This window comes from Rhinopithecus roxellana, chromosome 4, assembly GCF_007565055.1.
Source record: "Rhinopithecus roxellana isolate Shanxi Qingling chromosome 4, ASM756505v1, whole genome shotgun sequence".
NCBI classification, from domain to species: Eukaryota; Metazoa; Chordata; class Mammalia; order Primates; family Cercopithecidae; genus Rhinopithecus; species Rhinopithecus roxellana.
The window spans coordinates 85247136-85269077 of NC_044552.1; the positions used below are offsets into that span (position 1 = coordinate 85247136).

The 21942-nt window shown below is 43.4% G+C and overlaps 1 protein-coding gene and 1 pseudogene across 2 annotated transcripts in view; one reads left to right on the top strand and one right to left on the bottom strand.

Annotated features, from left to right (window-relative positions):
* Window positions 1–4452, top strand: part of KCNQ5 (potassium voltage-gated channel subfamily Q member 5) — a 609909-nt gene extending 605457 nt beyond the window's left edge. For both annotated transcript variants that reach the window (XM_030929123.1, XM_030929124.1), the window contains one exon: window positions 74–4452. In XM_030929123.1, the coding sequence (XP_030784983.1) occupies window positions 74–1036 (963 nt within the window). In that variant the 3' untranslated portion in view covers window positions 1037–4452. The remainder of the gene's footprint in view (window positions 1–73) is intronic.
* Window positions 4453–13195: 8743 nt separating this feature from the next.
* On the bottom strand, window positions 13196–14377 carry LOC104669298 (annotated as a pseudogene).
* Between the last annotated feature and the right edge of the window lie 7565 nt (window positions 14378–21942).

Below are 21942 nucleotides of genomic sequence, written 5' to 3' on the forward strand. Positions count from 1 at the left end.
TTTAATTCTAAAAAATGAAGTCCATTCCTAATAACAGATTATACTCATATGTAACCATTTTCCTCACTTCTAGGTACAGTCCATAGAGTCCAAGCTGGACTGCCTACTAGACATCTATCAACAGGTCCTTCGGAAAGGCTCTGCCTCAGCCCTCGCTTTGGCTTCATTCCAGATCCCACCTTTTGAATGTGAACAGACATCTGACTATCAAAGCCCCGTGGATAGCAAAGATCTTTCGGGTTCTGCACAAAATAGTGGCTGCTTATCCAGATCAACTAGTGCCAACATCTCGAGAGGCCTGCAGTTCATTCTGACGCCAAATGAGTTCAGTGCCCAGACTTTCTACGCGCTTAGCCCTACTATGCACAGTCAAGCAACACAGGTGCCAATGAGTCAAAGCGATGGCTCAGCAGTGGCAGCCACCAATACCGTTGCAAACCAAATAAACACGGCACCCAAGCCAGCAGCCCCAACAACTTTACAGATCCCACCTCCTCTCCCAGCCATCAAGCATCTGCCCAGGCCAGAAACTCTGCACCCAAACCCTGCAGGCTTACAGGAAAGCATTTCTGACGTCACCACCTGCCTTGTTGCCTCCAAGGAAAATGTTCAGGTTGCACAGTCAAATCTCGCCAAGGACCGTTCTATGAGGAAAAGCTTTGACATGGGAGGAGAAACTCTGTTGTCTGTCTGTCCCATGGTGCCAAAGGACTTGGGCAAATCTTTGTCTGTGCAAAACCTGATCAGGTCGACCGAGGAACTGAATATACAGCTTTCAGGGAGTGAGTCAAGTGGCTCCAGAGGCAGCCAAGATTTTTACCCCAAATGGAGGGAATCCAAATTGTTTATAACTGATGAAGAGGTGGGTCCTGAAGAGACAGAGACAGACACTTTTGATGCCGCACCGCAGCCTGCCAGGGAAGCTGCCTTTGCATCAGACTCTCTAAGGACTGGAAGGTCACGATCATCTCAGAGCATTTGTAAGGCAGGAGAAAGTACAGATGCCCTCAGCTTGCCTCATGTCAAACTGAAATAAGTTATTCATTTTCTTTCCAGGCATAGCAGTTCCTTTAGCCATACATATCATTGCATGAACTATTTCGAAAGCCCTTCTAAAAAGTTGAAATTGCAAGAATCAGGAAGAACATGAAAGGCAGTTTATAAGCCCGTTATCTTTTAATTGCATGAAAATGCATGTTTAGGGATGGCTAAAATTCCAAGGTGCATCAACATTAACCCACTCATTTAGTAATGTACCTTGAGTTAAAAAGCCTGAGAAACCAAACACAGCTAATGCTATAGGGTGTATGAATATGTCAAGTTTAGGTCATTTAGAAGATTTGACACTGTATTTTGAAATTATGGGAGTAAACACCTTCAAATTTCAGGCATTTCTGCTTTGTGACTAAATACAAACTACATTTTCAAGATTAGGCCATAATGTATATTTAAACACAATGGCTATCAACAGCTGCTAATAAGGTATCAACTAAAGCAGAATTGGGGAACAATAGAAATGGCTGCTTATTTCAAGATATATTTGCCAACCCGTTCCTATTCAGTCATTTTATTATTAATGTAATTTGAATGTCAGTTTGTGTGCTTTTGGTGATTTAGCGCTGTGGCAAGCAATTTTGCACATCATTTTCATGTTGTTCTTTATGACAAGAATGTTCTTCAATTAGAAAATGTGCAAATAATGAAATTCAGGGCCAGTGGGGCAAATAGACTATCTGACATATTTGACTTTATGAAAACGTATTCCCTGATGGCAGAATCAACTTTGTAAGTGGTCAACTTCTACACAAGCGTATGAAATACTGATCGGTAGAACAGCCATTGTGATTGGACTGGTTTCTCTGCAGTGGCGCCAACCCCAGGCTTGCCAATACTGCCCATGTAAAGGGCAAGTGTGAGAAGCTATTCTCATTTTGCTGACATACAGGTAGGGCCCTGGGGGACAGGACATTTGAGTGGGACTGAGATAGGAAAGGCTTGAAAAGAATCCGGAAACACCACCAGGAAGTTGGCAAAGTAAAAGAAAATGACTTCCCCCTCAAAGGGCATGAGAGGGAGAGAAACAAACCAAAATAGAAGAACTAGACTTTTTAGAAAACGAGTATTGCTAGGGAATTCAACTACCTAATCTTCCCTTATTCTTATATATAAGCAGAGAATTTTTGCAAGGTATTTATTTTTTAATATGCCCTGAATGTCTTTTGCTATTATGTGTACATTTTGCATATGAAAGTCTAAGACGAAACTTCCTTTACTTTTTATACTGTAGTGAAAATTTTCTATTCTTCCCAAGAATGTTGTCCCAAATCTGAAATTACTGGTTCAATTTCCTGATATAAACATTTACAATTAGAAGCTAGATAGTACTGGCAGGGTCTGCACATCAGAACTTAAATATAATACAGCAGCAAAAAGACCAAGGGAAACAAAACGACAAATGTATTTATCAGAAAGCAAGCAATGCTGACTGCTTGTTAGAAACCCATCTGGCTATCTTAGGTCATCAGAACTTCAGCCAATGTAATGACATTCAAAAGAAAAGGACATAAGAGATAGCATCAATTCAATTAAACCCTAGCCACAGGAGGATTCAAGAAAGGAAGTTGTTTCCTTGGCAGACATGAATGCTGCCCCCAGAAGTACTTCTCCAGCAGCCAAGCAGAATGATCAGGGTTATCAAGTGGATGTTCAAAGGAAGAAGGAGGCCCTGAACTCCACCAATCCTCGCCAGTCCTCCCCAGCCCTCCCCAACAGGTTTTCTCAATCATTGATTCTCCCCTGCTTTTCTTCATTCACTCCTCATTCATTCCCTGCCAGTATGTTGCTTCTGAACTTCACCAGGCCTTAACCAGCCTCCATCCCCAAGTCAGCCAGCTCTCCGCTTTACCTAAAATGTGCTTCTCAACCTTTTAGAACCTTGTCCCTTTTGATAAACATGGAAATGTTTAAAGCTTCCTCTTCTCATCCCACTTGGATTCTGGGACAGCTGGAATCATTTAGAATCTTTTTGGCTGCTGGAAACACACAGAAGATAAAGGCTAAATCTTACACTTCAGTTAAGACTTCGTCAATCCTTTTAAGCAGTTGTTTCCATTTTCAAAATACAGAATGTTAGTAAATTATGAAAATCAATTTTTCATCTTCATTCAACCTGAAGTGATGATTCCCCCTCCCAAGATTCCCCCTTCCCAAGAACATTGCATACACACACATACACACACACACACCCCTCCACTGATCTAAAGCCACACACCTGCCATGACTGGGCAGGCTGTCTCCCAGTATTAACAGAGGAAGAGGAGGGAGGCAGTCACTTTCAGGTAGCACTGATTCTTGGACATACTCTGTCCTGGGTCGAACCCCACTGGCAGCAGGAATTCTGAATGTATTGGGGACCCCTCCCTAGGCCTCGTTAAGCCTCAAACACAGTACAGCTCACCCAGCATTGCTGAAGACCGAAGATTCAGAAAGAAAACCTACACACAACACTGAGGTCTTAATCATAGCAAAATGTGATAAACCATGTTGTGAAAAACTTTGATACATTGAAGCCATGACCATTTTGTGTCTATCTTACTCTAGCACAAAAATTAGGGGATGTTAAAAGATAGTTGTGTGGAAACTGTAAGGTTCTGTCTGTTGCGTTACTCTCTGTGGAAATGAGAGGGGTCTCCCATTTACACTAAGCAAAGTTCCATTGGTCAATTTTAATGATGTCTTGAAGCACAATTTAGCTGAGCACTGAGTAGCCATATGCTTTCTCAGTACAAGTGTGTCTGCCTTCAACATATAGGGTTGATCAAGCTATTACTTAATTGCAAATATCCCTTGTATGAGATTAACTAAAAAAATTTGGCTATTTCTGATCTAAATGTTTGCATTTTGTTCAACTAAATTAATATTTGTAGACTGCAAGTTTTGTTTAAAATAACTTTATTGAGTTTTTAAGTCCTGATCTGTTCTAAGGTGCCTTTCTCACCTCCCATTGATTCAGTGATTCTGAAGTTCTTAATTTGCAAGTAAAATAAGTCTACTAGAGAGGAAGAAATCAGGCACAAAGTGACCAATTCTCATGCCCATTTGCAAAGCAAAACTATAAGGATGATGAAACCTGGGTAACTAAATTAATGGATCATTTCACTAAATCAGATTGAGGAAATATCATAAATATTAACTTGTCTCCCTAGAAGCTGATATTTTTCGCCTTAAATGACATGGTTGTGTTTTTGTAAGAGAAACTTAATCTAATATAATTATGTGCATTTAAGTGAGCAGTTCTAAGTCATGTATGACAATGCAATTATCTGTTTCCTGAAAACAAATAAATCAGGAACACCATATCCATTTCAAGCTACCATTAAAGTGTAATTTCCTTTGCTCTCTTTTACTGGGATTATTTGTTTTAAAGTAAAACATTAAAAAGATGTCTATAAACAGCTAGTGTGACTATTTTTATCTGGAACTAACTGGATGGTTCTGAACTGACTGGACCAAGTCTACCAAACTGACTGTATACAGATTTTGGACTGAAATATAAAAATTATCTTTTTGCAGTGTTACTGAAGAAGTCTTTGGTATTTTGGGAAGGGGGGAGATTTGCATATGCTCCTGGGGTTTTTGTGAGAAATATTAATTCGAAATTGATTATAACTCACATACCACGCATGTGAGTTTTGTTTTAACTATAATAAAGGGATTTGCTAAACAACGTTAAGAAATGGGGACTCGGGCCGGGCGCGGTGGCTCAAGCCTGTAATCCCAGCACTTTGGGAGGCTGAGACGGGCGGATCACGAGGTCAGGAGATCGAGACCATCCTGGCTAACACGGTGAAACCCCGTCTCTACTAAAAAATGCAAAAAACTAGCCGGGCGAGGTGGCGGGCGCCTGTAGTCCCAGCTACTCGGGAGGCTGAGGCAGGAGAATGGCGTAAACCTGGGAGGCGGAGCTTGCAGTGAGCTGAGATCTGGCCACTGCACTCCAGCCTGGGCGACAGAGCAAGACTTCGTCTCAAAAAAAAAAAAAAAAAAAAAAAAAAAAAAAAAGAAATGGGGACCAGGTGGGTGCCCAAATGCTGCAGCCTCTGGCTACTCAGAACTACCATTTTAAGCACCTACCCAGCTCTGCCTCAGCAGGGAAGGGCTTCTGCTCCCAAAGGACCTTTTTTTCTTCTTCCCTAAAAAAACCCCATTTTTTCTATTTCACTACCAATTTTGCACTAAGTTCCAAGGTTTAATCCCAGTGGAATTACTTTCAAGGAGATAAATTTTCAAGAGATAAAACTCTGGAATATAAAGCAACAAAGCCCAACAGAGATGTTTTAGACAGGAGGAAGAATTAGGGAGTGTTATCCTGGAGGGAGGAAGGGGCTTCCCACTATGGCTCTAAAGAGATCAAATAGGTATGTGCCTGTTCTATCAACTTCTAGATGAGAGAAAAGAAAATTGTATATAGTATATGCTTGCTTGACCAACTTAAAAATGTTAAACCGCTTCCAAACATTTTTGGAAATACTTGAGCAGTACTTCCCACTCCCACCATTTAAAGCAAAATATACTTACAACAGTCATTCTATCCTAACCATTCATGAAAATGGGCTGCCAGATCTTGAAGTAACAACTTTTATCAGTCTAGATTCAACTGCTTTGAGAATCTGGTACAAGTAAAAAGTGTTTCTTTGAAAAAACTTAAATTTTATCTTACACAGCTTTGAGATTTGAAAACAAAATAGAAATCTAAAAATGTTTTTAAAACAAAAATAGGCCAAGCACAGTGGCTCACGCCTGTAATCCCAGCACTTTGGGAGGACAAGGTAGTTGGATCCCATGAGGTCAGGAGTTCGAGACTAGCCTGACCAACATGGTGAAACCCCGCCTCTACTAAAAACACAAAAATTAGCCAGGCGTGGTGGTGTGCGTCTATAGTCCCAGCTATTCAGGAGGCTGGACATGAAAACTGCTTGAACCCGAGAGGCAGAGGTTGCAGTGAGCCAAGACTGCAGAGATCATGCCACTGTGTGATTTGTTTTTGAAATGTAGCAGATTTCTGCTACATTTCTGTGTAGGTACAGCCTAGGTATCATAATGGAGGAGTGAATATCTCAAACACTGGCGTGAGATTATGAGCACTTAAATAGTAGCTCTACCAGTAGATAGCTTTATGATCTTCAGCAAGTCACTGATTTCTTAGTGCACTGGTTTTCTGATATAAAATTGAGATAATACTGACTACAGGCATTTCTGTTTTGAAATGTAGCAGATACATTACATGCAAACTATCGATTTAGGCACTGCCCTGGAAACCATAGCACCACAAAACTGGTGAATGGCAAAACTTTCCTGTTCAAATAAATAGGAAGGTCAAAGATACATTGAAATGATATATTACTCTTTGCCTAGTCACATGATTTACTTCATTTCTCTTACCATGTTGGTGACTATTTTAAGTCCAGTATGCTCTAGGTTAGATATCAGGGCTCTAGGGTTTCCATACACTGTCACAACACCAGCACTTACTTTTAGAACTTTTCACCTGTATGCTTTTTTAGGTTTGTTTTTGTTTTGTTTGTTTGTTTTGTTTGATTGTTTTTGGAGACAGTCTCTGTCACCCAGGCTGGAGTGTGGTGGTGCAATCTCAGTTCACTGCAACCTGTACCTCCCAGGTTCAAGCAATTCTCATCCCTCGGCTTCCTGTGTAGCTGGGATTACAGGTGTATACCACCATGCTGGGCTAATTTTTTGTGTTTTAGTAGAGATGAGGTTTCACCATGTTGCCCAGGCTGATCTCAAACTCCTGAGTTCAGAGGATCCACCCTGCCTTGGCCTCTAAAAGTGCTAAGATTTACAGGCATGAGCCACCGTGCCCAGCTGCTTTTTTTAATCTTTGGTGACACTCATCTGTTTCCATTACTTGCTGCTTCCTTCTCTGTTCCTTTGCCTGCATCACTGTAACTTACTTCCTGTATCACCAATCCCTATCCATTCCTGTGCCCCCCAAGTAACTAGGTACTCACACCCTACCCTTGCTGCAGCTCAGGGTGCCACTCACCCTCACATAAGCCATGACGACATCACACCATGCACACCCCCAACACACAGATGCTTTTCAGAAGTGCTGGCACTCCTCATCTGAGTCCTTGGCCAATGCTGCAATGCCCCGTTCCACCCCCGTTACCAGAAATCCCTCTGCTTGCTTGGTGGGAGAGGAGGCAAACCCCACTCCAGGATGGGAACTCCTTGCTCTTTTTGTTTGTTTGTTTTGTTTCTTTTTTTGAGACAGGCTGGGGTTCAGTGGCGCGATCCCGGCTCACTGCAACCTCAACCTTTTGGGTTCAAGCAATTATCCTGCCTCAGCCTCCCTAGTAGCTGGGATAACAGGTGTGTGCCACAATGCCTGGCTAATTTTGGGGTTTTATTTTTTGTTGTTGTTGTTGTTTTATTTTTCCGAGATAGAGTTTTGTTCTTGTTGCCCAGGCTGGAGTACAATGATGCGATCTCAGCTCACTGCAACTTCCACCTCGTGGGTTCAAGTGATTATCCTGCGTCAACCTCCTGAGTAGCTGGTATTACAGGCATGCGCCACCATGCCCAGCTAATTTTTGTATTTTTAGTAGAGACAGGGTTTCACCATGTTGGCCAGGTTGGTCTCAAACTCCTGACCTCAGGTCATCCACCCTCCTAGCCTCCCAAAGTGTTGAGATTACAGGTGTAAGCCACCACACCCAGCCTAATTTTTATATTTTCAATAGAGATGGGTTTTACCATGTTAGTAAGACTGGTCTTGAACTCCTGACCTCAGGTGATCCACCCATCTCAGCCTCCCAAAGTGCTGGGATTACAGGCGTGAGCCACCACACCTGGCCACTCCTTGCCTTTGAGCCACCACACCTGGCCACTCCTTGCCTTTAGGGTAAACTAATTCTTCCACTCTGGGTTCCCAAGCCCTTGGTTGTCACCTGCTGCCCCTCTGCTTCCCCATATCTGCAGCATCTCACCCTTTCCCCTCATAAACATGCTTAAGCCTCTCTCCCATGTTACCAACAACTTTCCAGTACCCTCCCTTCCTCTTTATTTTACTCTATACATGATCTTGACTTTAGAAACAAACTGCATCTTATAAAATAAATTATATAAAGTACTTCCATTTCCACAGCATCCACCCACTAACCAGCACATGACAGTCAGAATCACGCCCACCCAGCACCACAGAAAAGCTGCACTAGAAATTCATCCATGACCTCTTAAAGGCTAATTCAAGGGACACTTTCGACCAGCATGCCTTTTGGCTTTTCTGTAATAGTGGACACTGCAATCACTTTTTCTTTCTCTTAAAATGTCTCATCTTTTAGAACGCCACCCCTTTCCAGTTTGTCTCTGTAAGTTATGGAGGAAAAAAAAAGGATTTTCCCTGAACTCTCACTCAACAACCAACACAGAAGACTTCTGTGACCTCCAGTCGCCAAGACATGTATGGGGATTTCTCCCCACTGTCAAAAGACAAGATTACAACACATTCAGTCTGAAGATCTTAATTGGTTTTTGTTTGCAATTCTAAAATTGGGCAACACCTCCTTCTATACAATTGAATGAATGTTACAGTGAGTCAAGCAGAGGAGGCTGGTTTTATAAACTGAAAAGAGCTGAGAAGAGCAGAAACAGTAAACAAAATGCAGATTAGTTTCAGTTGATTTCCTCATAAAAGTTAAAGCAAAGGGAACTTCTTTAGCATGTTGGCTAAAACTGGCCTGTTTGGAAATTTAGTTATTGTCTCTATCTCTCTTGATTTCTCGAAAGGTCAAACAACTTAGTTTTGGCTTGGTGATGTGTAAGTTTAGCATGAGTGATTCTGTTGTGGTTTGGTCTGTTGGGCCTGGCAGTAGTAGATTGAACTACTACTACATTGAAATCAATGGGCTCCTATAAATTTCCTTTAACACCACCAACAGCCAATCAATCAGTTTTGCAGTGGACACAGCTGGGTGTCTTCAAATTAATTCAATTCTGGGCTGGGCTTGGGGGCTAACACCTGTAATCCTATAATCCCAGCACTTTGGGAGGTGGAGGTGGGCAGATCCCTTGAGCTCAGGCATTCGAAACCAGCCTGGACTACATGATGAAACCCCACCTCTACTAAAAATACAAAAATTAGCTGGGCGTGGTGGCAGGCGCCTGTAGTCCCAGCTTCTCGGGAGACTGAGGCAGGAGAATCACCTGAGCCCGGGAGGCGGAAGTTGCAGTGAGCTGAGATCATGCCACTGCACTCCAGCCTGGGCTACAGAGCTGGGCCCCGTCTCAAAAAAAAAAAAAGAAAAAAAAAATCAATTTTGAATTATCTACCTGGAAGTACCATTAGATCCCACAGATTGATGGCTCAGTCCCACAAGACTGCCCTCCACTTCAGATGCCAATCACAAGCCCCAGGTTGTTTTACCTCGGCTTCTGACCAACTAGGGATAAATCGGGATTCCTACTCCTAGGATTGGACTCATGTGCTAGAGCAGCTCACAGAACTCAGGGAAACACATTTACTGGTTGAAGACATGCATAGGGCAAGGTTATGAGGGAAAGAGTGCAGAGCTTCTACCCCCTCCCCAGGCATGCCACCCTCCAGGAAGCTCCGAGTGTTAAGGTATCCAGGATCTCCACAAACTTTTATGGTTTTATGGAGCTTCATTACATAGACAGGATGGATTAAATCACTGGCCATTGGTGATTAGCTCAACTTTCAGCCCCTCTCCCCTTCCCAGAGTTAGAGGTGGGGCTGAAAATTTCCAACCCTTTAATCACATCTTGACCTTCCCTGTGACCAGTCCCCATCCTGAAGCTACCCAGGGGCTCTCAGCCACCAGTCATCTCATTAGCATGCTAAAGACACTCATCAATTTGCAGATTCCAAAGGTTTTAGGAGCTGTATGTCAGGAAACAGGACTAAGACCAAATACTATACATATTTCACACTGCCACAGTCCTACCTCTCTGGCTTGGTCATCTTTATAGAATTCTCCAAGCTCCTATTGTTTTTCTTTTTTTTTTTTTTTAATTTGTTTTTTATTTTTGCCAGGCCCCTCCATCACATGGAAATATTTCATTTTTTAATCTCCTATTTGCTGAGTGAAGGAGAACAATCAATTCAGCAACTTGAGCTGATTTAACTTTTTTTTTTTTTTTTTTTTTGAGACAGAATCTCACTCTGTCACCCAGGCTGGAGTACAGTGGCATGATCTCGGCTCACTGCAACCTCCGCCTCCCAGGTTCAAGCAATTCTTGCCTCAGCCTCCTAAGTAGCTAGGATTACAGGCATGTGCCACCATGCCCAGGTAATTTTTGTATTTTTAGTAGAGACGGGGTTTCACCATGCTGGCCAGGCTGGTCTCAAACTCCTGACCTCCATGATATGTCAGCCTTGGCCTCCCAAAGTGCTAGGATTACGGGTGTGAGCCACCGCGCCTGGACTGTTTCACATTTCTTAACTGTAGGTGTTCTCATGGATTCCATCAGCCTCTTACCTTTTCTCCCTCGGACTCCATGCTCTCCCCAGGTGGTCTCGCTTATGATTTCAACTACTAATGCAGAATGATCCCACCCAATCACGTATCTCCAGCCCAGATGTCCCTCCTGAACATCACCTCTAGATTCTTCCCTAGGGCCCAAAGTCACCACAAATGCCCCAGATTAAAACAACTTAAGGGCAAGGATATCTCACTCACATTATACCTGTAGCTTCTCACACAATACTATGTAGTAGAGACTCAATATGTTAATGAACAGGTGTTTTGTTCACCCCAGGACTTTTATTTGGCTTTCAACAACTTCCAACCCCTAATTTCAGAGGCTCTGCAGTCAAGAGGAAAGTGCGATCATCAAGCCTCATTCACACTGTCTCACAAATTTAATCTGTCACTTTTCCCAAAGGTCTTTACTGTATAAAGTAATCTGTTACTTTTCCAAAGGGGCCTAGGAAGAAATTAATGCCACATAACCAGTAATCATGTTTCTACAAGGCTAGGACCTAAAGAGCCCTAGGTCTCTTTAGGGACCTAAACTCCCATCCCACTCAGACCTCACATTCTTGGTCTCTCTATTCCTCCCCATGTCCCAAAACAACTGACTAAGACCCCATAGATGATACCCATGCCTGGACTTTGACCACTCTTCAGAAAGACTGCCTTCTGTCAAACTTCACTGTAGACCCCAAAGGAAAAAGGGGGACTATCTACTCTTCCCCATCCTTGTGCCCTGTAACACCATACTTCTGCTCCCCACTTCTCTTTACTTTTTCCTACCAATGCCACAGCCAGAGCCCAGCCTACACAGTCTTTGGATCCCAAGCCTTAGAATAACAACCCAGGCTTAGTGACTGCCCAATATTGTGTCAAAAAATGCTTCCTAGTTACCATAAAATATAATCCTTACCACATTACCACAAGAAACAACCTTCAATAGAAGGACATTTTTATCTAACTGGAAGAACAGGGGTAGGACTAACTCCAGGCAGAACACAATTTGTTCAATGACATCATCAAAGTTCCAGTTTATTTCTGTCTCTGCTGTCCTCCTTTTCAGCTGTATATTATTGGTGCTCCTCTTATTGTCTGCAAGATGACAACAGTGGCAACTGATGCCACACACCTCCTTAATCACATCTAACCAGAGACTGGAGGAGGCAGGAAACCCTCCACCCAAGTGCAGAATATAAATCCTAACCTGGTTAGGTTAATACAGGTCACATGCTCATTCCTGGACCAGTGAATCACAATGCTTATGGCCTGATTGGCTTATGTCAATCACCATTCCCCTTTTGGAGCTAGGGAGGTAGGGTACGTCTTTACGAAACAATAGTTCTATTAGAAGAAAGATGGTGAAAGAATCCAGGCAAAAGAAAGTTTCTCACCTGAGGTAGTCAGTATTATCTCAATTTTATATGGGAAAACCAGTGCACTAAGAAATCAGTGACTTGCTGAAGATCATAAAGCTATCTACTGGTAGAGCTACTATTTAAGTGTTCGTAATCTCACGCCAGTGTTTGAGATATTCACTCCTCCATTATGATACCTAAGCTGTACCCACACAGAAACCTTTCATGACTGGGATTTAGAGATGAGAATTATGACCTTAAAATACAAAATATTAATTTCATCATTTGTGATATGAAACTTGAGAGAGAAAATACTCTTTTTGCACATGTCTTTTACAAAATAAGTTTTTTCTCTAGTTTATGAGCCATCAATTATTAAATTATAGATTTAAAAGTAAACATGATATTCTCCTTGAGAATAGTGTAGCTTGGTTATATTCTTCCTCAAGCAAATTCCTAAGTGTTTTTATACTTTGAATATGATCTTTCTAACTTTTATTTGGTAACTGGCCATGTAAAAACCGTGTAATTAACAAATCTTGTTGGCTTCAAAATAGATTGCAAATTCAACCATTTCCTAACACTTCTACCATTCTACTCTAGTCCAGGTCACCATCGTCGCTCTATGCTAGATGACTGCAATTGCCTCATTATGAGATATACAGACTGCTGGAGAAAGAAGAAATTTGAGTGGGAAGAGTTCAACTGAGGACAGGTTTAGCTTGCCGTAATCTTGGCTAGAGAGATCCAAATGTAGATTTGGCATTCGGAGAGTGTTCTGGAATGGATTAATTCACAGCTTGAGGGACTTCAGAATCTCCATCTGGACCCTTCCTCCCACCTTTCCATTCTCCCCATTTGTGTGCACTTCAAGGTCCCGGAAAACCCTGGGGATCCTAGGAGGGTCCCTTTTCAGAAGCCCCCATTTTCATTCAACTCAGAGCAGCCTAACTAGGCTCCAGACCTGAAAGGAGCAGTTCCTGAAAGCGCCAACTTTTGTGCCTGGCTCCTTCCCTGGGCTGGGCCTCCCCAGACCTCAGCACTTGTCCAGAGAATCCCCTTCAGGGCTGAATAAGTTCATCCTAAGGAAAGAGAACAGCACATTGAAGGCTTTGCATCATAGGTAGCTTATTATTGGATTGCTTTGCCAATAACACTTTCTTACATTCAGGAGACTTCCCTCAGACACATGTCTACAAGACCTGAGAGGGACAGGTCCCAGCCACAAATTCAAACTTTCTTCAGTGTCTTTCATGTCTTTCTCACCAAAAGCAAAGCGAAGACTTCTCCTCTCATCCCCGCTTCCCAGGGGAGATCAGTCCTTAATTACGGATACAGTGAACTCAAATGGAATCCCAAACAACCAATCACTTGGTAAGGGGAAGGCTGAGGAACGCTAAGACAGATGTTTCTACTTATCCTGGAGGCGAAAGACAGATCTCCGGTGTATGGTGGCACACTAATGGAGGCGACCAGGTCATGGTTGGTCAGGGGCTGGCTCCGGACACGCTCCAGCATCTCGAGGCCTGCAGAAGAAGTGCCTGGGGCTGGTGAAGCAGAGCCCATTAGTGGGGCCCTTGGCAGGCCTGGACTCCACCAGGGACATTGGAGGGAGGATGTCACCCCAGTCAGGCCTTCCAAGGTAACCCATTTATATCTCCCCACTACCCTCTACTCCCTGAGCATTTCGATGCCACAAGAGTGAGCCCTTCCCTTCCCAGTGAACTCTAGGAACCACCTGGATCCCCCAGCCACACAAGGGATCCTTCAATAATCCAAGGTGCCACACAACTCAGCCAGAACTCCACCATCAAGCCCTCCACTACCACAGTTCAGCCAAGGTCAAGTTCTACCTTGATCATGAGGACAGGAGTCCTGACTCCCCACACAATAGAACATGTGCAGCAGCCATGTACAGTCACACGAGTCTGGCCTGTAGCTGTGAACCAACTCTCCAGCTGAATAAGGGTGTGACTGTGCACCTCAATGCAGTGAAGGTGTGTGTCACCATGCCCTGTGAGCATAAGAGGTGAGAGGAGGGTCTGTCAAGCACCAGCCCTTGAGGAGTCGGGAGGTGGCCTTGGGGGAACGGATGTGTGACTGATGAAGGTGGAAAAGGAGTAAAAGATTGAAAACCGAGAAGACAAGGATGAAGGAGGGGACGTGGGCAAAGGCCACTCACCAAAGATGAGCTTCTCCTGGTCCTCTTCCATGTGGAACACCATTGGAGCATGAAAGTTTTTAGGCAGGGTCCACCACGGCTTCTTGCTGAGAGCACTTGTTCCCATGCCTATGCTCTGCTTTGACCTGATTCAGAAGAGGGTCACGTCCAAGCAACTGTTTGGCAAAGGACTTAGAAAAAGTGAGGGAAGGCCCTAGGCTCTATCCTTATAGGTACCCAAAACAACCCGCCCCTTGAACCACCTTAGGGTGGGTGTCCAATCCCCATAGCTCTTCCCAAGATAATTCATTCCAAGTAATTATCTGCTCTGAGGTAAATCCTTTCATGCCGAACTTAATCATCTGACTAGTGCTTGCTTTTCTGATGCCCCAGAATCAAAAATTTTCTTCACTCTAAATTCAAAGAATTCTGGAGTGAAGTCAGTATTTTGCAATCAACAGTGTAAGAACTGATTCACGCAGGGATCATCAAGGGATGCTGAGACAAATGAGAAGGAGGCAGGGCAAGGGTTGAGGGATGGAGGTGCAGGAAGGCTCCAAATGGGCTCCCTAGATTTGCACAGGTGCTGGCAGCCACCCAGTAACCACATAGTATATTCCAACAAGACTGGGTTTGTTTAGTGTGCTGCATCAAGGGAGAGCAAACAACACAGGAAAATAAGCATGTCATAGGGAGCCGATTATAGGAGTTGACTAGAAGAGAGTGTTTAGGGAGTAGGGACCAGTTTTTGAAAATGGGGCAATTGGGTGATTAACCTGGTATCTTTATCTGGGAGGTAGGGGGATTAATGTGGTCTTGATCACAGAATGTCAAATCTCTCTGGTTTCAAACATAGTTAGAGTGAACTTTCTACATCTTGTTGCATGACAATCACTGAGCAACCTTGATTGGTTAAAATATTTTACAAGAGATGTTTATGTTTGACAGGGAAGATTTGAACTTGCCTGTCAGTTCCCAACTGCAAGTTCCTAGGTGCTTTTTCACTTATCATCCTCCCCTTTTGACCAAAGACAAACTCAGCCATCAGGACTTTCAACTGTGGGGTTCAGATCTACACCACTGCCAGAATCCACTGATCACAAGTATATCGGGACAACATTGTCTACATCTGCATACAGTTGGTCTCTCATGTACATTTTGTTGCAAAATGTAATAGTGAAAATATAATGACCCGGCTGGTTAAACCTGGGAGGCGGAGGTTGCAGTGAGCCAGCTGGTTAATTTTCTTTTTTAAAATCAACGTGTTAACAATTATATGTCACTGTATAATAAACAAGAGGGTATTTTAACTTTAGAAGTATATGTCATTTGCCAGGTGTGGTGTCTCATGCCTATAATCCCAACACTTTGAGAGACCAAGGTGGGTGGATCACTTGAGGTCAGGAGTTCAAGACCAGCCTGACCGACATGGTGAAACCCCGTCTCCACTAAAAATACAAAAATACAAAAATTAGACAGGCACGTGGCGCATGCTTGTAATCCCAGCCACTCCAGAGACTGAGGCAGGAGAATTGCTTGAACTGAGGCAGGAGAATTGCTTGAACCCAGGAGGCAGAGGTTGCAGCGAGCAGGGATCGTGCCACTGTACTCCAGCCTGGGTGACAGAGTGAGACTTCATCTAAAAAAAAGAAGTACATATTTTATTATAATTAACCTAGGAAAACCCAACTTTGATTTTGACTTCTCAGTTTTTTTATGTTATTCTTAGTTTGGTAACCAAAAGAAAACTCATAGCATGTTTAAGTACTCAAAATTTAGAGAATGTCAAGTAAAACTGAATATTCCTTTAATTTTTCCTTTAATAAAATTAAAAGTGCAAATATTTTTATTAACAGTGGTCATTGCAAGAAATTCAGTAAAAGACATCTTAATAGTTTGAACATTTTGGACTTTGGGCCTGAATTTCATTTAATTATTTACTTACTTACTTTATTTATTTATTTATTTTTTGGAGACAGAGTCATTCGGTCGCCCAAGCTGGAGTGCAAGATCTTGGCTCACGGTACCCTCAACTGCCTGGGCTCAAGCAGTTCTTGCACCTCAGCCTTCCAAGTAGCTGGGACTACAGGTGCACACACTTGGCTACTTTTTGTATTTCTTTTTTTTTTTTTTTGAGATGGAGTTTCACTCCTGTTGCCCAGGCTGGAGTGCAATGTCATGATCTCGGCTCACTGCAACCTCCACCTCCCAGGGTCAAGCGATTCTCCTGCCTCAGCCTCCGAGTAGCTGGCAAAGGCCACCATGACCAGCTAATTTTTGTATTTTTAGTAGGGACAGGGTTTCGCCATGTTGGTCAGGCTGGTCTTGAACTCCTGACCTCAGGTTATCCACCCGCTTCGGCCTCCCAAATTGCTGGGATTACAGGTATGAGCCACTGCGCCCGGCCAATTTTTGTATTTTTAGTAAAGATGGGGTTTTACCATGTTGGCCAGGCTGGTCTCGAACTCCTGACATCACGTGGTACACCCGCCTCAGACTCCCAAAGCGTTGGGATTACATACACCAGCCAACACACCTGGACTGGGCCTGAATTTTTGAAAAAAGAATTAAGAAAATAGGTTTTAGACTAGAGTACTAGCAATTGAAATGTATGAATTTGGGATTTGTTTTGAAGACAGAGTCATCAGGATTTTTTATTTTAAGATTTTGGGCAAGTGGCTCCAAAAAAAAAGGTTTTTCTGGTGGGTTGTGGGTTTTTTGGGTTGTTTTTTTTTTCTGAGATGCAGTTTTGCCTTTGTTACCCAGGCTGGAGTGCAATGGCGCGATCTTGGCTCACCACAACCTCTGCCTCCCGGGTTCAAGCAATTCTGCCTCAGCCTCCCGAGCAGCTGAGATTACAGGTGTGTGCCACCAAGCCCGGCCAATTTTCTATTTTTAGTAGAGACGGGGTTTCATCATGTTGGACGGGCTGGTCTCAAATCCCCGACCTCAGGTGATTCGCCCACCTCGGCCTCCCAAAGTTCTGGGAATACAGGCGTGAGCCATGGTGCCCAGCCTCAAAAAAAAGTTTTTAAAAATCAAATTCTAGCCAGGCAAGGTGGTTCACACCTGTAATCCCAGCACTTAGGAAGGCCGAGGCAGCTGACCTCCTTGAGCTGAGGAGTTTGAGACCACCCTGGGCAGCATGACAAATCCTCATCTCTACAAAAACTACAAAAAGTAGCCCGGCGTGGTGGCCTACGCCTGTCATCCCACCTACTCAGGAGGCTGAGGTGAGAATCACTTGAACCAAGGAAGCAGACATTGCAGTGAGCTGAGATTGCACTACTGCAGGCCAGCCTGGGTAATGGAGTAAGACCCTGTCCAAACAAAACAAAAAGCAAAAAACAAACAAACAAAAAAATCAGATTCCAGACTGAGTACGCCCCACAGCGTCTTTCCACCTTCTTCCTGCAGCTGTGGCAGCAGCATCAGCAGTTACCCCACCCTGAGGCTGCTCCCCGAGTAACACCCATAGGCTCCTCAACTGAGAGAGGAGATCTGTGCCTCAAAGAAGTGTTTGTAGTCGGGGATGGGGGTGCAGTCAGCCAGGACCAACTGGTGACCCTGGAAAAACACTCACACCACACACTCCTTTCCTGTTGCAGGCTGTTTCCCCAAGAGTGGAGAGAAATGTGAATGCCTCAAATGAGTCTGTTCAGGGACAGCAGTGGATTCCCAGACCTGGCACCAGGTCCTGGTCCCCACTCCAGGTAAGGCAGCAAGACTGCCTATACTGGGTTTTGGTAGTGGGAGACAGACCTGAGGAGTGAGCCTGGGTAGACTATTGTGAGAGATATGAGACCACATGTGCATCTCCTGGAAAATCATTTTGCACAGTCCTGAGATTGAGAGTTTGGAGCATCCCCCTTCCTGCTCCCTCTTTCCTTCCCCTCTCTCCTCTGTCTTCTACTTTAATCTAATGTTCTACTTCTCTCTCATCTTCCCTTATTCCCCCTCCTTCCTCTCTCCTTCTTCCTGGTTTTCTTTTTCCTCCTAGAGAGAATTGCCTTTTCTTAGAGGAAAAAAGTGGGGTGAAATAAACATATTTTCTTCTGTCCAGGGGTGAAAATAAGACAGAATATACACTCTGAGACCGAGCATGGTGGCTCACGCCTGTAATCCCAGCACTTTGGGAGGCCGAGCTGGGTGGATCACCTGAGGTCAGGAGTTCGAGACCAGCCTGGCCAACATGGTGAAACCCCGTCTCTACTAAAAATACAAAAAAGTAGCCAGGAGTGGTGGCACATGCCTATAATCTCAGCTACTCTGGAGGCTGAGGCAGGAGAATTGCTGGGACCCAGGAGGCAGAGGTTGCAGTGACCTAAGATCGTGCCACTGCACTCCAGCCTGGGCAACAAAGTGAGACTCTGTCTCAAAATATATATATATATATATATATATATATATATATATATATATATATATATATATATATATATATATATATATAAAATATATATAATGTTTGTATATCTATATATGTATATATTATATATATGTATATGTGTGTGTGTATGTGTGTGTGTTTACACTTTGAGAAAATTAGAGTACAGAATGCAATTAAACAGAAAAGAGAGTTAACAAGATAGCCCAGTCCCTTGGTCAGTGAGGGCAAGCATCAAGTGTGACTTAATCTCCTTCTTGCAAGACGTTACATCTCCAACTTGATTCTTTCAAATAGACAAATATTAACCAACAATCCAATCCTCTTTCAACTGCTTAATTGCTGTTGCTTTTGGGTGCCAATCATCTGACTTTTCCTGTTTCCATCTGTCCTGTAGAGCTATTTGATATTGCACATCAGTGTTAGTGTCTGAACTTTGAAAGGTTTTTTGAAGGAAAAAAATTATAAATAAATTATTAATTTCCTGAAGTTTCCTTGTATGGTATGGCTTTATGTTGGGAGGCCAAAAAAAAAAAAAAGCTAAGTTTCAAAACATTTATTCATAAGTGACACCAGTATTATCAGGATGCTTGGATTTCTACTGAGAAAGCTAATTTTCTAAGTAGCTTTGTGTACATGTTGATAAAAATATTCTCAAATATTACCTTTTTGGTAAAATTAAGCAACCATTTAACTTCTGTGCTAAAACGTTAAGGAAAAATCAGATTCGTCGACTTGCATTAAGGAAAAATCATATTCACCAACATGGTGGCTCTCACCTGTAATTCCAGCTACTCAGGAGCTAGGGCAGGAGGATTGCTTGAACCTAGAAGTTCAAGGTTACAGTAGGCTATAATCATGCTACTGCACTTCAGCCTGGGTGACAGAGGGAGACCCAGTTTCTTAAAGAGAAAAATCAGATTCAACATCAAAAATTATCTTTGGCCTGGCACAGTGGTTCACACCTGTAATCCCAGCACTTTGGGAGGCTGAGGCAGATGGATCACCTGAGGTTGGGAGTTGGGGACTAGCCTGACTAACAAGGAGAAATTCTGTCCCTACTAAAAAAAATACAAAATTACTGGCCGGGCGCGGTGGCTCAAGCCTGTAATCCCAGCACTTTGGGAGGCCGAGACGGGCGGATCACGAGGTCAGGAGATCGAGACCATCCTGGCTAACACGGTGAAACCCCGTCTCTACTAAAAGTACAAAAAACTAGCCGGGCGAGGTGGCAGGCGCCTGTAGTCCCAGCTACTCGGGAGGCTGAGGCAGGAGAATGGCGTAAACCCGGGAGGCGGAGCTTGCAGTGAGCTGAGATCCGGCCACTGCACTCCAGCCTGGGCGACAGAGTGAGACTCCGTCTCAACAAAAAAAAAAAAAAAAAAAAAAAAAAAAAATTAGCCTGGCGTGATGGCACATGCCTATAATCCCAGCTACTCGGGAGGCTGAGACGGGAGAGTTGCTTGAACCCAGGAGGCAGAGGTTCCAGTGAGCCAAGATCACGCCATTGCACTCCAGCCTGGTCAACAAGGACGAAACTCCATCTCAAAAAAAAAGAAAAAAGAAAAAGAAAATTATCTTTCATGGGTCAAAGACTTAAACATAAAACTCAAAACTATATAAACCCTGGAAGACAACCTAAGCAATATCATCCTGGACATAGGAAAGGGCAAAGAATTCTTGACAAAGACACCAAAGTAATGGCAACAAAAGCACAAATTGACAAGTGTGATCTAATTAAACTTAAGAGCTTCTGCACAGCAAAAGAAACTGTCAACAGAGGACGGGTGCGGTGGCTCACGCCTGTAATCCCAGCACTTTGGGAGGTCGAGGCGGGTGGATCACAAGGTCAGGAGATCGAGACCATCCTGGCTAACACGGTGAAACCCTGTCTCCACTAAAAATACAAAAAATTAGTCAGGCGTGGTGGCGGGCGCCTGTAGTCGCAGCTACTCAGGAGACTGAGGCATGAATCTGGGAGGCGGAGCTTGCAGTGAGCCGAGATAGTGCCACTGCACTCCAGCCTGGGCGACTGAGCGAGACTCTGTCTCAAAAAAAAAAAAAAAGAAAAGAAAAGAAACTGTCAACAGAGTAAACAGACAACCTACAGAAAATATTTACAAACTATGCATCTATATTCGTCAGGGTTCTCTGGAGGGACAAAACTATAGGATAGATGAATATATAAAGAGTTTATTAAGGAGTAGTGACTCACACAGTCACAAGGTGAGGTCCCACAATAGGCTGTCTGCAAACTGAGGAGCAAGTCCGAGTCCCTAAGCTGAAGAACTTGGAGTCTGATGTTCCAGGGCAGGAAGCATCCAGCACGGGAGAAAATTGTAGGCCAGAAGACTAATCTACCCTTTCGACATTCTCCTGCCTGCTTTTATTCTGGCCGCACTGGCAGCTGATTAGATGTTGTCCACCCAGATTGAGGGTGGGTCTGCCTTTCCCAGTACACTGACTCAAATGTTATCTCCTTTGGCAACACCCTCACAAACACACCTAGAAACAATACTTTGCATCTTTAAATCCAATCAAGTTGACACTTAATATTAACTATCACAGCACCTGACAAAGGTCTAATATTCAGCACGGATAAGGAACTTAAACGAATTTACAAGAGAAAAACAACTCCATTAAAACATGAACAAAGGACGTGAGTAGACACTTTTCAAAAGACATACATGTGGCCTAGCATGGTAGTTCACACCTATAATGGCAACAATTAGGGAGGCCAAGGCGGGCAGATCACCTGAGGTCAGGAGTTTGAGACAGGGCCAGCCAACATGGTGAAAGTCCGTCTCTAACAAAAATGCAAAAATAAACTGGGCATGGTGGCGGGCACCTGTAATCCCAGCTACTTGGTAGGCTGAGGCAGAGAATTGCTTGAACCCAGGAGGTGGAAGTAGCAGGGAGCTGAGTTTGCACCTTTGTACTCCAGACTGGGCAACAGAGTGAGACTCCATCTCAAATAAAAAAAAAAAAAAAAAAAAAAAAAAAAAATCAATGCCAGCGAGATTGCAGAAAAAAAGGGAACACTTATACACTGTTGGTGGGAGTATAAATTAGTTCAGCCATTGGGAAAGCAGTATGGTGATTTCTCAAACCACTAAAAGCAGAAGTACCATTTGACCCAGCAATCTCATTAATGGGTATATATCCAGAAGAATATAAATCATTCTACCATAAAAATATATGCACATGAATGTTCGTTACAGCTCTATTCATGAGAGCAAAGACATAGAATCAACCTATATGCCCATCAGTGACAGATTGGATAAAGAAAATTTAGTACATATATACCACGGAATACTATGCAGCCATAAGAAAGAACAGGATAATATATTTTGCAGGAACATGGATGGGGCTGAAGGCCATTATCCTTAGCAAACTAACACAGGAAGAGAAAACCAAATACTGTATGTTCTCACAAGTGGGAGCCAAATGATGAGAACTCATAAATGCAAAGAAGTAAACAACAGACACTGAGTTCTACTTGAGGGAGGAGGGTAAGAAAAGGGA